The sequence below is a fragment of the Xyrauchen texanus genome, chromosome 8 (assembly GCF_025860055.1).
Source record: "Xyrauchen texanus isolate HMW12.3.18 chromosome 8, RBS_HiC_50CHRs, whole genome shotgun sequence".
NCBI classification, from domain to species: domain Eukaryota; kingdom Metazoa; phylum Chordata; class Actinopteri; order Cypriniformes; family Catostomidae; genus Xyrauchen; species Xyrauchen texanus.
In genome coordinates, this window is record NC_068283.1 from 27,674,084 (window position 1) to 27,695,375 (window position 21,292).

The 21,292-nt window shown below is 36.4% G+C and overlaps 2 protein-coding genes across 4 annotated transcripts in view; both read left to right on the plus strand.

Annotated features, from left to right (window-relative positions):
• LOC127647340 (excitatory amino acid transporter 2-like) overlaps positions 1–15,747 on the plus strand; it is a 28,394-nt gene extending 12,647 nt beyond the window's left edge. For 2 of the 3 annotated variants that reach the window (XM_052131528.1, XM_052131529.1), the window contains exons 5-11: positions 2,305–2,410; positions 2,519–2,645; positions 4,888–5,121; positions 5,923–6,117; positions 9,113–9,247; positions 9,877–10,309; positions 13,430–15,747. In XM_052131528.1, the coding sequence (XP_051987488.1) occupies positions 2,305–2,410; positions 2,519–2,645; positions 4,888–5,121; positions 5,923–6,117; positions 9,113–9,247; positions 9,877–10,309; positions 13,430–13,639 (1,440 nt within the window). In that variant the 3' untranslated portion in view covers positions 13,640–15,747. The remainder of the gene's footprint in view (positions 1–2,304; positions 2,411–2,518; positions 2,646–4,887; positions 5,122–5,922; positions 6,118–9,112; positions 9,248–9,876; positions 10,310–13,429) is intronic. The other variant, XM_052131530.1, reaches the window with a different exon arrangement.
• A 1,609-nt stretch (positions 15,748–17,356) lies between these two features.
• Positions 17,357–21,285, plus strand: LOC127647362 (fibroblast growth factor 21-like). Its single transcript, XM_052131553.1, has 4 exons — positions 17,357–17,426; positions 18,986–19,063; positions 19,432–19,535; positions 20,984–21,285. Exons 1-4 carry the CDS (start codon positions 17,357–17,359, stop codon positions 21,269–21,271), a joined length of 540 nt encoding a protein of 179 aa, XP_051987513.1. The 3' UTR covers positions 21,272–21,285.
• Positions 21,286–21,292: the final 7 nt, after the last annotated feature.

Consider the following 21,292-nt stretch of genomic DNA (forward strand, 5'->3'; position numbering starts at 1 on the left):
TGTGACACCAACTCCCCATTAATATTGTTCAATTAGTGCAAATTGTAGCCCAGTGTGCTACTTCTGAGACGTAAATCTTCACAATGTGGTTTATTTTTTTGGGGTAAAAGATACTATTTGCAGAGACACATAAGATGTTCTTCCATTTGATATAAAGTAATTCACTATCTGTATATAAACAAGATGCATGGCTTTTCAATACTTGTTCATGTAGATCATATGACAGAGAATGATGCTAGCAATAGCAAGGTTGCTGGATTTGATGGATGGAATTGATTCCCAGGGAACACATGTTCGGAAGCACATACTGTATGGACGATACATAAGGACACTATTAAAACTCATCATATTTTAGGCTATTATGGTTGCTTTTTTGGAAACCTTGATAGTCATGCTCAGAATTTCACAAAATGGAGAAAAATACTTTGTTGTAATTTATTGGGAAAAGCTTAAAATAGGTAAATAAGTCTCTTAGTATATTTGTTAAAATAAATTTTAATAAAGCATAGGCCAATATGAATGTTTTGGTCATGAACGACTCTGTGTTATTTAATGAATTAATTGAATCAATGACTCCATGACTCTCACGCATGACACATAAATGACCATATGTCGCCATCTACTGGTGATGTGTATGAATTGGTTTCTTCTGCAGAACACAAAATATAGTTTTTAGACAAATATCTCAGCTCTGTTGGTACTCATAATGCAAGTGAATTGTGATCAGACATTTGAAGCTCCAACCTCACAGAAAGGAAACAGTGAAGTAATCCATAAGATTACAGTGATTTAATCCATGTCTTCAGAAGCAATATAATAGGTGTGTGAGAGAATAAGATCAATATTTAATTCCTTTTTTACTCTAAATCTCCACTTTAACTTTCAGATGTGAAAGTGTAAATAAACAGGCACCACATGAGACTTTCAGATGTAAAAGTGAAAGTGGAGATTTAGAGAAAAATGTTGGTCTGTTTCTAACCCACACCTATTGGCCCCATTCACTTCCATTGTAATTGTCACACTGTAATCCAGATTTTTGCTTTTTTAAAGAAAAGGAGAAAGTCTAAATACATTTTTGTATTCAACATTATGCCATGAATGATGTTGATTGATCTTAATTTGTATTGAGCCCTGAATATTCCTTTTAAAAAGTTACTCCTTTATGACTGTCAAATCGGAGCTTCTAAAATCTGAGAATTTTATGTTTATAACTGTAATTACAAGTTTTATGAAGGCGTGAATCTTTAATACAAGTAAGAATCTTGTAATTACGGTAATTCTGACATGATGTGAATGCGCACCATATGTATGCATAAAGATGTATCACAAAATTATGTCATACGTATTAGATCTCAAACAAGCACTAATTTAAAATTAAACTAAAAGCTTGTCATTAAAGCATTCCTTTACTTGTATCATAATTCATAAAATATGGTTGTCTATGTCCTGATTGCTGCTGAGTTTAAAATATGTGTGACTTCCACAACCCATCATTCTTTTTCAACTAGTGCAAATTGTAGCTCAATGTGATAATTCAGAAATGTATCTTTACAAATTGTTTTATGTTGTTGTGAGGAAAATAGATGCTGTTTATCTGGATGTTATACAAGATGCAAAGCATTTGAATACTTCTGTCTTTATTGTTAGAACCATATGGGATGATGTACATACAGTACCTTACTGCATTGTACTGTTGACACAAGGAATAGTTTTAACATTTATATGCTTTGAAATGGCACATTCTGTTGACTTTGTTGGTATTATGGTCACAAAGACACAGTCCTTCACAGTGCAGATGCCAAACATTACTGTTGATTCAGGAGAAGACTGATTCCAGATTACCAATTTCTCATCTGAGGAGTGATGCATTCCTTTCAAATCATGTGTTTGCAAAGCTTTACATGCACCATTTCACAATGGATCCAACTGGATCATGAACTCTTTCCCATATGCTTTATTTAAGCTTTGCACTACATTGAAAAACCACATCAAAATACCTCTTTATTACATTTACTCTATTATGGAAATGGATCAGAAAATGTTATGTTAATAACCATGTGCAGGCTGCATGTAAATCAAGAGTCATGTTCTCTTTGAACAAGCGGATTATCTGTGATTAAATGCAGCTGAATCATGTCCCTCTTTCTCACCATTTCAAAATAATCTATTTCTCTCATTTACGTTTTTGACAGTGTAAAGGTCAGACCTATGATCTCTGTTATTTTTGTTCTCCTTCTAAAAGAGTTGCTGTTATATTTTCCATTTTTACACAATTACCATCTTTCTTCCTGCTTTTTATTTCAGGTTCAAACGGTGATGAAAAAAGTAGCAGTCCCAGTCCAGAACCAAACAGAACCGATTCTTGTAAATAGAAAGAAACTGGAAATGAAGTGGGGCATGAATGTCCTTGGTTAGAGGATATTACATTTTCTATCTAAATTTAAAATAAACAGTATATTTTAAAACAAATTATTTGTAAAGACTGTACCATTACAATATACCATCAATGTTTTCTTAGGTTTGATTGGGTTCTTCATCACATTTGGAATCTGCATGGGGAAAATGGGGGAGAGGGGGAAGCTCATGTCTGATTTCTTCAATATCCTCAATGAGATCATCATGAAGATGGTGTCCATGATCATGTGGTCAGTATTCTGCCTTCATACATATGAGGAGCAGGGCTGGACTGATAATCTGGCATACCAGGCATTTTCCCAGTGGGCCGACGCACTTTGGGCCGAATGGGCTGCGATAAGCTAAAATAAGCTGCCGCGTTATGCAAAACGGACCACAAAATGGCACCGCGATATGCAGAAAAGGACAGCGAATACCCAACCCGCCCCACGCCGCTCAACTTTTGGGCCAGTTGCTATGTAAAATCCTGGGCCGATTTCTCTTCCCAGTCCAGCCCTGATGAGGAGTGTATACAAAATTGTAATGCAATTAAATAAACCTTTTTTAGGCATTTATGTGATTGGTATGTTCCACTCATAAATAATAGGCATTTATTTTTACATGTGGAGGTCCACACAATTTTTTCTGTATTATTAGAGATTTTTTATTTTTTTTAAAATCTACCATCAGAAAAGTTTTCAGTTTTTCCTTTTGAGAATGGAAATTTAAAAAATGTGTTTCAAATAAAGACATATAAATAAAGACAAACAATTGTGGAAAGGACTATTTTACAGCAAAAAAGGAGAAAGATAGTTGGTTTAAACCTTCTATTGCTGTACAAACACATTGCTGCAGCATGATAAAACTGTAGTGCAACACAAACTAACAGGAAGATATCAACGAGAAAAATGCAACAAATTCAGCTTTGAATTATAGATGCTAAATTTGAGGAGATTGGCACATTAATAGAGAAAACAAATGCCAAGAAAATGCCAACAAAAGCATATGACCAAATAAGAAGACTCCGCTCTGCCCTGAGGCATTCTGTCTGTAACTAACTGTGTTCTGTGCTCTGCTTCACATTATGTAAACTGTTCAAACGATACAATAAACATCATCTGTCATTCCCCGTTACTCACAGTGAAATATATATACACAGCATTTTAGATTAATTAAATAATTTCAAATGAGCTAAGATGTAAGAAAGAATTTCAAAACAAACAAAACATATCGCTCAAACCTCCAAAGTATGAAGCTATAGTATGAAATATAAAGGTTAAATATGTTTTTTTCTGCATTATTGGTGTCGCCAAATGGAATTAAAAAAATCCTTGTTTGAAAGCTAGTTTAAAAAAATTTAAGTTTCAAGTTTGAAGAATAGACAGACAGACAGACAAAAAAAGACAGAGAGAAAGACAGGAAGGAAAAACAGAGTGAGCGAGCGAGAGAGAGAGAGAGAGAGAGAGAGAGACAAAGGAATAATTCACCCAAAAATAAAAGTTATTTTATCATTTACTCACCATCATGCCATCCCAGATGTGTAAGACTTACTTTATTCTGCTGAAGACAAATAAAGGTTTTTAGAAGAATATCTCAGCTCACATACCTCACTTTCACATCTGAAAGTGAAAGATAAAGTGGAGGTTTAGATGAAAAAGGACTTAAATATTGATCTGTTTCTCACTTTCACCTATTATATCACTTCTGAAGATATCTGTCTTCTGGAGTGAGTCGTCTGGATTACTTTTATGTGTCCTTTATGTGATTTTTGGAGCTACAAAGGTCTGATCACCATTCACTTGAATTATATGGACCTACACAGCTGAGATATTCCTCTAAAAATCTTTTTCTTTGTGTTCTTCTGAAGAAAGAAAGTCTTATTAATCTGGTATGGCATGAGGGTGAGTGAATGATGAGAGAATTTTCATTTTTGGGTGAGCTATCCCTTTAAGGCCTTGTGTGAGTTTGAATTTTTGAATTTTTCTGTCAATTGGATGTTGAATAGTCTTGGCCCATTTGAACATTTCATCAATGTAAGTCTGCTCTGTGAAAACCATAATTCAGTTCAGTTAGAAAAGTAATTGAAACTTGAGTCAGAAAAGCCTGAAGGTCTGTCCAGAGTTTGGTGGATGTAGCTTAAAACACTAAGACGAGTTACAGTCAGAAATGTTGGCCTTGGTATAGGAAATTTGAAAAAAACCCACTTATAGCTAGGAACGGCCCTGGTCCCGCCCCAAACTCACACCGTTGGTTGAGCCAATGTTGTTATACAGCTATGTCGGGCTGGTCAGGATGCTTTAAAAAACAGATTGATATTTGAAAGCACCATAGAGTCGCATACCTAGACATAGAATTTTGTTCTCAAACAGTGACATAACATCCTGATAGTGCTCTTATGGCACAGAAATATTACAGTTATGACATCAGTCTTATATAGAGCAGCTAAAAAACAACATATGTAGCTCCTAAGTAACCTTTCTGATATCTCTTCAGGTACTCTCCAGTTGGCATTGCATCTCTCATCTGTGGGAAGATTGCAGCCATTGGAGACCTGGAAGTGGTGGCGAGGCAGCTGGGCATGTACATGGTCACGGTCATAGTCGGACTCATCATTCATGGCGGGATTATTCTACCCTTCATATTCTTTGCAGTGACCCGGAAAAACCCCTTTACATTTTACTCTGGTATATTCCAGGCTTGGATCACAGCTCTGGGAACAGCCAGTAGGTAAATAACATATTTATACATTCCATGAACTCGGCGTCCTCTGTGTGTTTCAATACTATTGGTATCTCAGATTTAAGAGGTAAAGGTCACATTTGGTTTAATGGAAATATTGCTGTTGGCTTGAGTAGGGTGATAAATCTACTTTTAATCTCTATTTCTCCACATCTCAACCACTTTGTCATGTTGAAAACTATATTTTGTACTTTTATATTTCAGACATTACACACAAATCATCAACTTAGTTTGGCAAAACTTTACGATTCTGAGAATCTCCAGAAGCATTCATCTTTCTAAATGGTTGGGAAATTATGAAAATCTGGGTTGTTTGTGAATAAATCTGGCTCTTTGCTGAATACAGAATACAGTCTTTGGCAGCATTTTGGCAAGTGTGTTTTCCACTAATTTATGAGAGTTTGATACTCTTTTAGTGCCCTCTTGTTCTTTCCTTTCTGTGTATTTATGCTTTAATTTTTTTATGTTTCCTCAGTTTTTTTTGCCACGTGTCTGGTTTTGTGGGATTACATTTAATGGGCCAAACAATTTTCTGAAATGTTAAACCAACTGTCAATTGGGCACAGAATAAACATGCAATCCTATCATCTTTTGTAATCACTGTTTTTCTGGGTTTATTCTGTGCCAAATTGACAGTTGGTTTATCATAAACCTGTTTTTGTAGGTTTATTTTGGACGCCCAATTTTAAAAGTTATATTTAATTATATAAATTTTTCATTAGCGAATTTACTCTCTGTACTGTTTTTTAATTTCTCCCTCATGATTTATCTGTATGTTGGTTTTCTCAGTGCTGGGACATTACCTGTGACGTTTCGTTGTCTGGAGGAGAACCTAAAGATTGACAAGCGTGTGACACGCTTTGTGCTGCCCATTGGAGCCACCGTAAACATGGATGGCACTGCACTCTATGAGGCTGTAGCAGCCATTTTCATCGCCCAAATGAATGACATTTACCTGGATGGAGGACAGATTGTCACTGTAAGGTATGGAGCTGTGAAACTGAAGCATAAAATTCCCCTGAATTGTATTTATAATGTGGCTCTGACACTATTAAATCATTGTTCTTTTGGTAGATCATCCCGTCCAGCACGTTCTGGGGCTGCGTCTAATTTCATAAATAGAAAGCATATTGAGAAGGCTTGAGTGAGAATGCACAGGAATATCCTACGCTGAGTCAAAACACCTGACACACTCATAAATTCTCCTCCCTTTCACATCTGGTGCAATAGTTTCAATTCATGTTTTACCTTTGCGGCTCAAATAAACCATATTTGTCACATTTTTCAACCATGCATCTTAAATTATTAGGATTTATGGTCACGCTTTATATTAGGTGTCTTTAACTACTATCTACTTAAGCATTTGATACAATGACTTATTATTATGTGCATTTGTTTTGTTGCATTGTACTTACATTTAAATGACTTGCATTGAATTACATCTGTAGTGACACTGTTAATCTAACCCCTAAACCTAACCCTACCCTGACTCCTAAACCTATGCGTACCTCAACCTCAGTAGTAGCAAATGTGAAAATGTGAGAAATTTGCAGAACATCATGTAGTTACATGTATGTACTTTAATATTTATATATAGTAGTTAAAGCTGAAGTATGTAAATCCTTAGACACAAGCACCACCAAACAGAATTGCAAAAGTAAACTTTGTTTTGAAAACAACTTTCTGAATACGCCCCCTGCCTGCCATTGGTCAAACAATGTGATAGTCCTGCTCCCAACTGGGAGCCTATGATGGGCTTACTAGTAGTTAAAAGCATTATAACAGAAAAAGGTTACACACATCAGCTTTAAAGACATCTAATATAAAGTGTGACTGGATTTATTACAAATATATAAGTGTATTTAATAATCAAGTTTCAACAACAGCAAGCACTCCAACGTACTGCAGCTACACAAACACGGTGCTCTGAAGTGATGCTTGAGTGAGCAAGAAGATTCTCCATCCTTGTTTACTTTTCTTGCATCCTTTCCTTGGGTGGAGCAGGTAGAGCTTGGAAATGAGGATGCACAATTTTAGAAATGAGTAGCACCCAGAAACATAGGCTCAACCAGTGGTGTTAGTTTGTGGCAGGAGTGCCAGTCCAACCAATGGGACAGAGGGATGTTTTCCCATTTGTTTTTTCTTTTGTCGTTGCTTTCTTTGTTTTTTCTATTTGTTGTCCAACTTTTCCATTTTTTATTCTTTGTCCATTTTATACTTTGTCTTTGTCCACCCTTGTTTACCACAATGTAAATAAAAAAAATTCAGGTAACCTAAAATGTACGGTGCCCAGGAAGTCACAGGTTCGGTTCACTTAGTTTTGTTGTGGCCTTATCATATTAACTCGTATTAATATTAACTATTGACACACATATGGGAATGTGATAAGAATATGTTGTAGCAACTTGATATTATGTTGAGGGATCGACATCCTCTTCTCGTGGCTGCATTCCACTTCACTTTAAACATCCACTCACTAACTTGCCTTCGCACTTCCCCTCAGGGTAATCCCCACAGCCATTTTGGAAGTCTATTCCATTTTGTTAAGTGAGCGAGGGAAGTTTCTGCTGGCAGACCCTCAAACACTCGATTTTGACCAGAGAGCGAGCCTACTCAGATGTAGCTCCAATTCGAACAAATGTTACTCAATTGTGACAGTGACATCACAGCACAGCACAGCACAGATTGTGCTTGATTTACCCCACCCCCACACAGCCCTAATGTATGATGGAAGTAAAGTAGGCAGTTTAGAAAAGTTATATTGAGATTCAACAACATAATACTTGGAGCTACCTTATACTGACTGTATGTTACACAGTCATAACCTATGTTATCATTGTAATGTTACCATTTTCTTTGAGTAAAACTTGATTCATCCTTTTTAACATTTAAGTCCAATAAAACAGACATGATTTATACACAAGTCTCTGAAATTGCAACTAAACTTTACCTGAATCTGATTGCATCAATATCTGAAACCCATTGCAAGGGTTCCACCAGTAGTGGGCAATCGCGCAACGTAAGCTATGACATACATCCAAGTCCTTGAGACTGAAGGAAGTTAGTGAGGGAAGGGCATACAAATTTGAAGTGGAATGCAGCCTTTGAATGTTGTGGGAACAACATGCTTTTCTCTTTATACCATTTTCCAAACATTTTGTGTGCATCCAGCAGTATCTGTGGATTCATTTAATTTAAGAGTGAAAGTGTCCAATAACAAGACGGTTACTGAGATTAAGCGAGTAGTATTCAGCTGGTCATGTGATTCTAAAATGGCCATGAGGGCGCCCCTGCCCCGTGTAGAATAAATGGTCCTCATAAGTCCTCATCTCATGTGAGTGATCATGATTTTTATACATATGTTTCAAAATGACAATTCATTTCTTAGAAGAAAAATTATTGAGTACACCTGTAAAGCCAGCGATCGCACTTTGTCTTTTTTAACCTAATTCAAAATAAAGTGTAATTTAATTAATCATTTCCATTTTTGCTTTTTGTCCATGATGCAGTCATTTTTAGCCCTTTATATCAACATAAAAAAAGTTGTGGCCATGAGAAAAGGATGTCATTCCCACAACATACAAAGTTGTGGACACGAGAACAGGATGTCGTTCCCTCAACATAATATTTTGTGGCCACTACATATCGCATTCACCCAAGTTAATATGAAGTGGCCACAACAAGACTAAGTGAACTGAACCTGTGCCTTCCTGTGCACCGTAAAACACATGTGGTAACATTGAAATGAACTGGTCAAAAATAAAATTTTATATGACTGAGTCAATCTGACTACATTGGGTCACACCAATAAAAATAAGTTTAAATGTTAGAAGAAATAGCTTCTTAGGTAACAACTAGATGTTTTCATTTTTTACAGTGTACACTTGATCATGTCTGTTTCACTGGCCGCCCATACTGTCTCAGTCTTCGTCTTTTTTCTTTCTATGGGTTATACCCTGTTTCCTCACTTTCTCTGCAGTATGACCGCAACCTTGGCCAGTGTGGGAGCAGCCAGTATACCCAGTGCAGGTCTGGTCACCATGTTGCTTATCCTGACCGCTGTTGGCCTTCCAACTCAAGACATCAGCCTGCTTGTCGCTGTTGATTGGATTCTGTGAGTTCTCATTCTGTTTGTGTTGTGCATGCCTATTTACTGTAACTATTCTGGTTCTCTAATCTGATTGCACAAACAAATCAAGACCAATTGATTTGTATAGCACTTTTCACAACACACATCGTTTCAAAGTGCTTTTTCAGAAAATTATGCAGTGACAGAAAATTAAGCTTTGATTTATTTTTCCTGATTGTGCAGTTTAAATGAATAACATGACTGAAATTCATACTTTAAAAATGATTGTCTTTAGGCCCCCAGTGAGCAAGTTAAAGACAGCTGCAAAAAACAAAATATATATGTAGCATGAAAGCAGTGTTCCAAGTGTATTCTGTCAGTTGTTAGCTCAACAACATGCAATGATTGAGCCTGCTTTGGCTTTGTTACTAACTTCTTGTTTATAGACTTGTGTATAAAAGGAATACAACATGAGCAAAGGTGATTACCTGCCGAATCACTGCTGTACTGAGTCAGTAAAACCACACTCTTGCTTGTGTGGTATTGCTTACATGTATCTTGATATGAGTCTGCAGCAGTCCGAACTGTTGAGATATCTCCTTAACTGTCCACATAAACTGCTTTTCTGGGCTGTTCCTTCTCAGCATTTAGAGTTGTGCTTTGTGTATCTTCAGTGACAGAATGCGCACCTCCATCAATGTGGTAGGCGACTCCTTCGGGGCGGGTATTGTGGACCACTTATCACGGGCAGAGCTTGCTGTGATTGATGGAGAAATCCCCCTATCAGACGAGGAGTTCATTCCCCCTCCTCCTCTCCTCACTGATATTGAAATAATAGATCCACTCCAACCGCCCGAACTGCCCCCTCGCTCCACACGTCCTCCCAAACTAAACCATCACACTCCATCTTTGACCCCCTCTCAATCTCAATCTCACTCTATCCCTCATTCACCCCTTTCCGTCCGCTCTCCGTCACCTCACTCAATCCGTTCCCCCTCCCCTCGCTCTGTGTGCTCTCACTCCCCAAGGCCTTTCCGAACACACTCCCCTCGTCTTTTATACAGGACAGAGCCTGGATATTGTGCCCTGCCAACTCATGATAACCAGGTGAATGTTCATGTAAAAATGTTATTAGAAGGGTTCTTTTTAATTATAATATGAGTTTTTAAAATTCCAATTAATGATTACATTTTTCTAACATGTTTCATTTTCTATGAGATCCTCAAATAAATATGCCCACATACTTGTTTGAACTGTCTATTGGTCTTTCTAGGTTATCTTAAAGATCCCACGAAATTGCTTGACGAGCTCAGTTTCCCCCCCCTGTGTTTCTGTTTTTCCTGTTGAAGAAGGAAGTTTGGGAGGGGCATATTGAAGGGCTCATCCTTGTTTGTTTAAATTGACTGATCACACTGTGAATTTGGCAACAGTAGGTAGAAAGCTTTGCTGCTGAAATTGGTCTGCTCTTACAAAATTTTAATCACTGCCCCCAGTAGCCGAAGCTGGAAGTGTTTTTTGTTTTTTTTTCTCCCCTTTTCTACCCAAGTTGGAATATGCAATTCTCAATACGCTCTAAGTCCTCGTGGTGGCATAGTGATTCGCCTCAATCCAGGTGATGGAGGATGAATCTCAGTTGCCTCTGCATCTGAGATGTTAATCCATGTATCTTATAATGTGGTTTGTTGAGCGCATTACTGCAAAGATGTAGCACATGTGGAGGCCCATACTATTCTCTGTGGCATCCACGCACAACTCACCACATGCCCCACTGAGAGCGAGAACCACACATTATAGCGACCACGAGGAGGTTACCCCATGTGACTCTACCCTCCCTAGCAACTGGGCCAATTTGGTTACTTAGGTGACCTGGCTGGAGTCACTCAACACACCCTGGATTCGATCTCGTGATTCCAGGGGTGGTAGTTAGCGTCAATACTCGCTGAGCTACACAGGCCCCCGCTGGGAGTGTTGTTGAACGTATGAATGTTCCAGGTGAAATTTCCACAGAGTGGTGCCAAAAGCAAGTTGTGTTTTATTTGTAAATGATGTAATACAGTCAACAGAAATGCATATTTATTAACATTTCCCCCTAACCCTAAATCTAATGACAGTAATTAGAATTTTATTTTAGAATAAAAATTTTGAATCGCACTTAACATTGTTTATGTGATTACTTCCTGGTTCCCATGTGACCAGAGCCCGTGTCTCAGAGCTTCCTTGTACAACGCGCTAACAGTATAACTAGAGGGAAAGGCGATAATATTTGGAATTATGCAAAAAGTTATGAGGGATGGGCTTGGCAGTAATTCAGTATTATGTGGCCGATTCCAGGGTGCATAAACTTTTGGAAGCTATATGTTGTTTTTCTGTGTGATCATATTGGTTTAAAATCAGTGGTGCACCGATCAGGGAGTTTGAGGCTTATACAGATCACCAAAATTGTAACACTGTGATTGACTGATACCATTCAGATCACTGATATTTCTATGAAAGATAAAAGTTATATGCTTAATATATTTCAGTTGAAAACAGTTATGAATAATTATGTTTTCCCTTTCAAAGATCATACTGGCAACCAGTAAATAACATGAGAGCATCACGCACAGCAGAGATTCATTCAAAAATAAGAGATTCATCCATATTTATCCACAAGCTCCAAAACCACTCCAATGATAAATCATTACTATATTTGATTTGTCAACATGATCTCACAGAAAGTCGGCATGCTGTTTCCTAAAGTTTCGGTACCCTAGGAGAGGCGTCAGTATGCTGACTCACTGACAAGCAACATTTCCCACCAGACATTTTTGCATCTTTATCAGTGTGTTTAACTTCCAACTTGGTTCAACTGGCAGTGTTGCATCAGCAGTGTGATAGACCTGGGTTTGTCTCCACGTTGAAACCAGGAAGTAATAAGGTTTGCTTAATAAGTGACGAGCATGATTCAGAGGTTGCACTTTTCACCAAAACATTTCAATTTGACTCCACTAATTGTTAGGTTTAGGTTCATATCCATAAAATATGCATTCCATCCTGTACAGCTGAAAGGAACTTGCATCACAACTAGCTTTTGGCGACCTCTCCTTGACATAAATGGAGCTCACACGTGCTTATACGCCCCACAACACTTACTGCTTTGGCCACTGGGGGCAGTGTTTTAAATTGCAGTAAGCATGTACTGATTTTTCCTAAATAAAAAAGAAAAGTCAACTTTTCTTTCTGATTTCACTGTAAGATCAGGCTGGATTTGTTTAATGTCTTCAGCATTTGGTTGTAATGCAAATCACGAATTATTATGCTTGAAGATGCGGTGCCGTTATTGGAGGTTAAACTGTTATTGCTGTTATAAGTGATATTGCGACAAACATATATCTCTGATTTAATTCGAGGTTCTTGCAAAATAGCACTGGGATGAGTGACTGATGAGAGATTGTGAGCACACATGTTTGATAGACACTGAGAAACTGATAGAGCAAATAATCACTGAAACAATTGCCTCTGTTGGTCCACACACTGTCTGTGACAACTCACGTTACATCGAGTATACTCAGATTTGTGTTTGCATGTTTATTTGTTGCTTAATACATTCTCACAATCATTTGCAGTATCTTTGTCCTTTCAGACTCTAACTGTAGAGTGAGTCTCTTGAAAAAGGGCACCTTAATATTCATACGCATTCATACACATTTTTTAAACAAACTGGCATGTTCATCTGAAAAACAGCAAGTCTGAAAGTGTAAATTTGCGAATGCTTAGAATGCCAATAGTTTACCCCCTAGTGGCCACAATGTCATGCATCGAGATCGAGCACAGATTTAAGACAAGATCGCTGGCTGATCTAGATTGATGGTCGATCAATCGGTGCATCCCTAATTAAGATATCTTATTGGCTGTTGTTCTAGTCGGTGGTATTAGAGGGAGGGATATTCTGATAATTTGATTGGACAAAACCTGTATAGTGCAAAAAGAGTCATCAGTACCATCCATGTTCCTGAAAGAGAAAGAATTCATTTGAAGTGTATATATCTGTTAAAGGTGAATTTTGTCAGTGTTTAGGAGTACACTAGCATAAAGTTGGCTTCAAAGCAAGCCTCTAATTTCATGGGGACTTTAAGTCTGATTGAATAATTTCACTATTTCAAATATTTTATGTTTTTGATTTGGACATGGTTTTCTAGCCATTGATTGTCAAAACTCCCTGACACTCATAATCTCATTATCCTGCAGATTTCCACACTCCCTAGAGGCTTCCGAGAGAGAGACAGGGAAAGAGGCAGAGAAAGGAAGAGACTGCATGAACGAGAACGGGAAAAAGGCAGTGAGACAGAGGACGATGAAGAGAGAGCAAAAATGGTGGATGAGAGGAGCAATGGAGAGGAAAGCGATGACACGGCTTATGACAGGCGCCACGCCATCCCATCTTGTGATCTCCCCTGAACAAGAACTGATGAGGCTTTACCACATTTTCAGAATACTCCTTCCGAATTTCAGCACCCACCTTTCTGAATGAAAATGTTAGTTTTTTTTGGCAAGGAAAGGACATTGAAAATATGAGCTGTGCTGTGCTTTTGTTTTGCTTTCTAGAACTGTGAAATGAATAAGGGCATCAGTGTTAACCCTCTAATTCCATAGCAACAACTGTTTGTTATCGTTTTTCCAGCTAGCAGATTTGCTTTTACAGGATTTGAGTAATAAAACTGATGAGTGACTTTGATTGTTTATTTAACTTCCTCTACCTTAATTGTATTTCATTTATGACTTTTCTCTCACATACAGTCATTTATGTAGGTTACTGGGCTACTGGTTGTTAAACTGGATTTCACCAGACTCAAGACTGGAAAACCTAAACTTGCTTAATCGATCAATGAAAACGATAGCCTTGACTCATTTTAGCTGCCTTAGATTATGTAAATGTTCACTGTCACTACGACATATACAAATAAATTACAAGAGGCAGTTCAAGTGACCCAAGGTAGTTGGCTTCTGTAAACAATTTGAAGTTGTTTTATATCTCATGTTGTAAATTTTTTTTAGTTTGGGTTTTCCATGTTTGTCCTGTTGACAAGGATGTCACAAGCAGTTGTGAGTAACATGAGGAGGAAGTTACTCCATGTTTCCTGTTTGTATGTCTTCAAAGTCGTATATATGAAACTGAACTTTTAAGTACAGATTTACCAATATACTGTTTAGAAAAGTGGGTATGACATTTAGACAGGCTCATACACTTTAATGTTACCATGCCAAGTGCAGTTACACTAACAGTACATAGTAATTATTTTTATACCATCTGTCCTCTCACAAGTTGTCCATTCTAATGGCTCTACCACAGTTAAAGCCAGCAGCAACCATATATATGGGGCTATAGTTTTACAGTTTTACTGAGATCCAGTCTATTCTAAAGGTTCATGTGGGAGAAAAAAAATCAATCTGTTTAATATCATAACTGTTTCTTTACTGATGAGATAACATGGAGAGCAAATGGAGACTTTTACTTAAGTCTCCTGCTTTTCATATGTTTCTTCGTTAACACATTACTATAAGGTTCCATTTGTTAACATTAATTAACAACATTAATGAACATGAACTATCAATGAACAATACTTTTACAGCATTTATAAATATTGGTTAGTGTTCAATGTATAGTACTACATTTAAAAATAATCAAAAGTTATGTTAATATTAGTTATTGCACTAACAATGAACCGTTGTGTTTTTTATGAATTAACATTAACAAAGATTAATAAATGCTGTTAAATATATATTGTTTATTGTTTGTTCATGATACCTAATGCATTAACTAATGTGAACGAATGGAACCATTTTGTAAAGTGTTAATGTTTCTCCTCTGATAAAGACTCTCATCTCATTTGTGTCTCCTTTTGGGTTGCAGAAAAGACCTGAACAATTGACTGATTCCTCAGTATTGAGAAGATGCCAAAGACTACAGTCAATCTTCTTAATATGGGTTTTCTATTTGAAATAAAATATTTCTCATCAAATTCATCCAAGACTAAATTATCTGCTAGCAATATTAAATGTATAGCCATTTATTCTCTATATTGTACATCAACAATTGTCTCTTTTAGTTTCTATTTGTATTTCTCCGAATACATTTTATTAGAAACTTCTCAGACCAAGCTGAAATTTAAGTATAATTGAGATCTCTATTAAGTCTCTGGAGCCATAAAATAGCAATCATTGAGTACTAAAAATGTCCTTTGTTTTTAGGTTCATGACAGTTTAAGAATTACTTTGATGTTAATAAAGTTTTTATTTGCTCAGATTATATTAATTGTCAAGTGTTTGCAATGTTACACTCAAAAGTAGTTCATTTTTAGGTTGATGTTTGCAATGTCTTTTGTCTGACTTATGTATTGTTCACTTTATTGCTGGCATGATTTTAATTAGTTTTCCTACAAATTGTATCTCTGAAAACCTTTTACTTCCAATTCTTTGTCCTTTTGAATTCAAAAGACCACATCAGCTAATGTATGTGGTGTATGTAATAAAATCATATCAATTTATGTAATTATTTGAGTGGTTTGTGTTTTAACATCTTTTGAGTAAGAACTATCTGTGTCTCTCTCTGGATCTCTGTCAATTTGTGAGTCGATGTCAACGTAAGGCACGTTAAAATCCTGTCTTATTCTAGCTCGGTGTACTTTGACTTTAGAGTAAGATATTTTTAAGATGGTGGTGGACAAATTAAATCTCTGGATGCAGATATTGTGACAGACCTGTTTTTTTTCTTGCACAAAGACATCAAAAACACTTAATCCGCTCAAAGAAGAGAGAGGGATAGGGAAGGAGAGAGAGCGAGCAGCAGATGGCCAGAAAGACATCAATCTTCCTAACTCTTACCAGGAAAACAGTGAGGCAGAAGGGAGATGTTTACAAGGGACACTGACGTTATTGTGGGTTCCCTTGACGTCAGAGAGATATAGAAAGAAAAGATTAAGGGTAAAGATGTATTAAGTACCATATTAGCAGAATGACAAAAGGGATGAATGGCCATTGCAGGAATAATGAGTGTCTTTGAGGGCTTGGATTCTGACTTGAACCCAGCTTTGAAGGCCAATTATGCCTCAATGTTTACAGTCATTAATCATTTACAAGGCTGTGACAATTATTGACAGAACAAACGAACTCAAACGCACATTCTAAGCATAAAATTCAGGTTAAGTGCTTGTGTGTGAGCAAGTGTGTGTTTGCACTAACTTTTATGTCCTCTTGTTTAATTAGACTTGTTTTAAAAAAAACACACTATTTCAACTTGATCTCACACTGCCCTCTATATGTGAGGTGGTGTTAGTGCCGCATGCACAAACACTGTTCAACAGCTTAGTGAGAACGCACAGATGAGCACGCAAAACCCATGAGCTCATTTTATGGCATTTTTATGGTCATGTTTAAACTGCCAACTCCACTCTCATTTCCTCTGAATGTTGGGGATTTAACTAACACACTTAATATTGAATAAACAATGATCAATGCATCATACTGTGTTATCTGTAAAACAGTATGAAATACGCATTTCTCCTCTTGATCACAATGTTGCGGGCCTCTTGTTCTCTGAGATCAATGGCATGACTGGCATAACTGAAGAGCGTATGAGTTTTACCATCAGTTTATCCTTGTTTGTTTCCTGAAAACAAGTTTGTTATCATTTTTCCTTTTCGTACTTAAGTGACTCATTGATTCACACTCTTCCTCTCTCAAAGCTACCATATATATATAACAGTTAACAGCTACACGTCTCTTGTGGAGACAATCATATGTGAGGTCGTAGAAACATTACTTCATGCTCAGTTCCTTGCATAGTCTGCAGCAACTGTAAATACTATTCAATATTCATGCCAGGTTTAAGGTTTATTGGCACAGTGTAGTGCAGATATTAGCATCAGAGTAAAAGATTATTTTTCTGGATTTTCTGAAAACCTTTGGATACTGTGCATTGTATTCAATATTTATGCCAGGTTTAGGGTTTTTTATTACCAGAGCAACGATTTTTTTTCTCCTTGGTTTTGAGGATTTTTTTATATATACATCTGGATACCGTCACTTGTAATGATGCCTGCCCGGTCAGCTCAGTCTGTGATGCTTTTTGCCTCTTTTTACATTCTTCTTGTCCTGTTTCCCCCACTCCATTGGTGTATGTATGTTCCTGTACAGAGTGTACTTGCACCTTTCAGCTCTCAGGTCAGGGAACAGCTGCTCTACATAGGTAATGACCTCTTTTAAATTTCATTCAACCTTTAACCATTGCAATGTTATTGCTTATTTCTGTGTTTGCACTGCTTATTTGATATTACAGTGCCCTTTCCTGCACTAAAAAAAAGTGGTAGCATGCCGTTGTTGTTTTAAGGATCTATTTCTACTTGATCTAGTCCATAAAAAAGAAATAATTGGTGCAACCTAATATGTTTGGTGAATTTTGTCTGATTAAATAAAACTTTTAATAGAATAAAGTAGTTCATCTAGACTGTACCATATGACACACATTTTCAAGTCACCTCAGAACACCTTTAACAGCGTTTTGTTACGAACTGGTTTCGATTTTAGGATCAACTTTCATTTTATTGTGGGTAACTGTCACTTGTGCTACTTTTACCAGTCAACGCTCTTTATTTCCAGCGCTACCTCACCAGTTATTCCAATCTATTCAGCTTCACTGTAAAATCAAATGGTCAAATGTTTTGAGCACCTCAAAATGATCAATTGGTCCTAAATATACAGTGCCTGAAATTTCACGATTTGGAATCATAACTCAGATATCCAAGTTTCTTAAACTTCTTTGGATTCAAAAATACATAAGTTGAAGATTTTAAGTGTCTCGATATGTTTAAGGACAAAATTGAGGCTGCATGGAGGAATACCCATCCATGGGAACCAGTGTCAGAAATGAACTTTTCCTCTAAGGGCCAATATTCATAACCATAAAATATAAACTGTGCCATCCTTGATTTAATCAATTAATTAACAAATAAACAAATCTGAATAATTACATTGAGAATGTATTACCTCTTACCCATAAAATTAAATCTAAATCCAAATCAATCAGTCTAGAATAGAATATTAAGCACTATATCAAGTTTACAAATAGGAAACTTCATAACGGGTACAATTTTAATTTGTGGGGTATTTTTTGTAACTTTTGGGTGGCATTTTTGCCCAATGCCCACCTTAATATCTGACCCTGATGTGGTGCATGCAAGAGTTGTTTTCAGAATTAACATTTTGACTTTTGTAGTTGTTTTGTTGTAGTTCAAGTTTTCGTGAAGTTACTGTTAGCGTGATCAGTTTCCTCGAAGAAAACTTGGGCTGTGTTGAATTTTATCTACTTTACATTCCAAGTGCAGTTTTGTGTGCACTAAGGTTTATTTATATACCACCACATGCTATAATTTTGAGCTAAATCAAATGAAACTATTATTATTATTATTATAGCATGAAAGCAATTTGATTTTAAATTTGAGTTAAGTCTACTTGCAACTAGTTAACTTTATGATTTAGATGGCTTACTCATTTAGAAGACCACATTAGGTACATTTTATAACACTTGTTTTTAAAGACACCATTACATAATTTACTGGGGGCAAGTCTCTTTATTCATTCAAGTTCAGCCTATTAGGGTTTAGTGTTGCTTGGTAATGTTACTTCAATAAAGTAAACTGTTTATCTTTCTTAAGATTAAATACACTGGAAATAGTGTGGATGTTAACTGCAGTAAGTGTGCTTATGTATCTCTCTCTCTCTCTGTGTGTGTGTGTGTGTGTGTTGTAGAGAACCCTAAACAAGAGCTGTTTCTTGAAATGAATGCTGATGGCTCAGTCAAGGGTTCCACAGAACCAAACTCCAATTGTAAGCAACTGCACACTTCTCCAAACACAGTTAAGAGAGCACACCTGTATTTTACTATAAGAGTACTACAGTAGTCACTATCATGAAAGCTTCTCGGAATGACCTGCTATTAGCAGGGTATTTTAAGGAAAAATACCTGTTTATCTAACAGATAAGATAAGAAGGTAATAACATGTTGATAAGCATGACTCTGAGATCAATATAACAGGGATGTCTGTGTTAATGACTGTTTATGTTAGGTTGTTTTGTTATTTATAGTGATTGGGTAAGGTTGATAACGATTGGGGTCCAAAGGTGGTTAATATTAAATGTCATATACGCTTCTATGGAAGATTGAGTAAGGTGTGGCATTGTTTGCTGTGCTGCAGGTGTGCTAGAACTGCGCTCAGTGAAAGCAGGTGTGACAGTCATCAGAGGTGTGGTTACATCACTCTTCCTCTGCGTGAACAAAGAAGGCATCCCGAGAGGACAGGTCTGAACACTCTCCCTCATTACATCATGAACAATGTGTAAAATCCAGTAGTGTTTCAATTGCTACATGAGTGATTCTAACTGTTACAAACCAGTGTGTAATGTAATGCAGTAATGGTACAACATTTGGCAACATTTTACTAGAATTATTCATTATTATTTGTTACATACTTTCAGATTGTGATTGCCCCACAGATCACAGATTTGTGGTGGAACTGTGATTTTCAGCATACAAAAATGTTTGTTTGTTTTTGTTCTTAAAGGAATAGTTCAGCCAAAAATGAAAACTCTGTCATCATTTACTCACCCTCAAGCCATCCCAGATGTGTATGACTTTCTTTCTTCTGCAGAACACAAATAAAAAAATTTAGAAGAATATTTCAGCTCTGTAGGTCCTCACAATACAAGTGAATGGTGACCAGAACTTTGAAGCTCCAAAAAGCACATAAGTCATACAGATCTGGAATGACAACAGGGTAAATATGCCATGGATGAAATAATTATTTTATTTTGGTTAAACTATTCCTTTACAGGCCACATTAAGTAGTCATTTTAGCTAAATTGTCAGAGAGCAATGGAAACATAAAATAGCGATTTACCAGTATAATAAAGAAAGACACACATTTTAGACATACATGCTTTCAAGGTTCCAGGCAATTTGTATAACCTCTTCAAACAAACATCAAATACCCCTTCCATACTCTATTGTGTAACACACAACATAACAACTGTAATTATAATATTGGTGAAATTTAAATTAAAGTAGTTAACTTGTAATTCAATTCTTTATTACATTTACTAAATTAAATTGCTGCCAGCTACAAGTTTCATTATTTGTTAACTTTACAATTTTATAAAAAAAAAAAAATTCTGTAACACTTTACAAGAAGGTTGTGTTAGTTAACATTAGTTTACGCAATGGTTAACATAAATTAACAATGAACAATACTTTTATAGCATTTATTTTAATTAAAAGTTGTATATGTTCACATAAGTTAATGCAATAAAAACTAACATGAACACACAATGCACAAGTATTTTGATAAATTAACATTTACCAAAAAATAATTGTTCATGGTTAGTTTAAGTTATGTTACCTAATGCATTAACACATTTTAATGAATAAAACTCTTATTGTAAAGTGTTACGTAGTCTATTATTAATTTTTCTACTCGTAAAAGAATTAGTGAAATACATCTCCATGTGTGTTTTGATAATTTTATATTGAATTTTTATTGAAAAAATGTGGAATTGCTTGGACATATTTTGCAACACCATGCACTTAAAAACCACATAAAACCTGGTTTCAAGATACAAACAATGATCTGTGAATTTGCCATTATATTAACACTAATAAGCAGATGTTATCCACTTGTACACACTGTGAATGAGCCTAATATAATTTGCACTGGAGACACATTTGGTACTGAGTTTTCTTTTCTCTTCTAGAAGGATTACACTGAAAAGGACTGCACCTTTGACGAACAGCTCCTGGAAGATGGATATTCACATTTCAATGGATTAACTGTGTTGCAGCCAGGGAAGAGATATAAAATCAAATCTTCTCGGTTCCTCCCCGTTCTGAACACTCAGTTGGCGAGAGGAGAGGACAGCCAGATACACAAGGTGGAACAGCATATTCAGGACATAAACTTAAACTCTGACGACCCACTTGGAATGAGACATCAGTCACACATACAAACTATTTTCAGCCCTAGTCTACATACTAAGAAATGAGGACTGGAGAACATTAGTAAT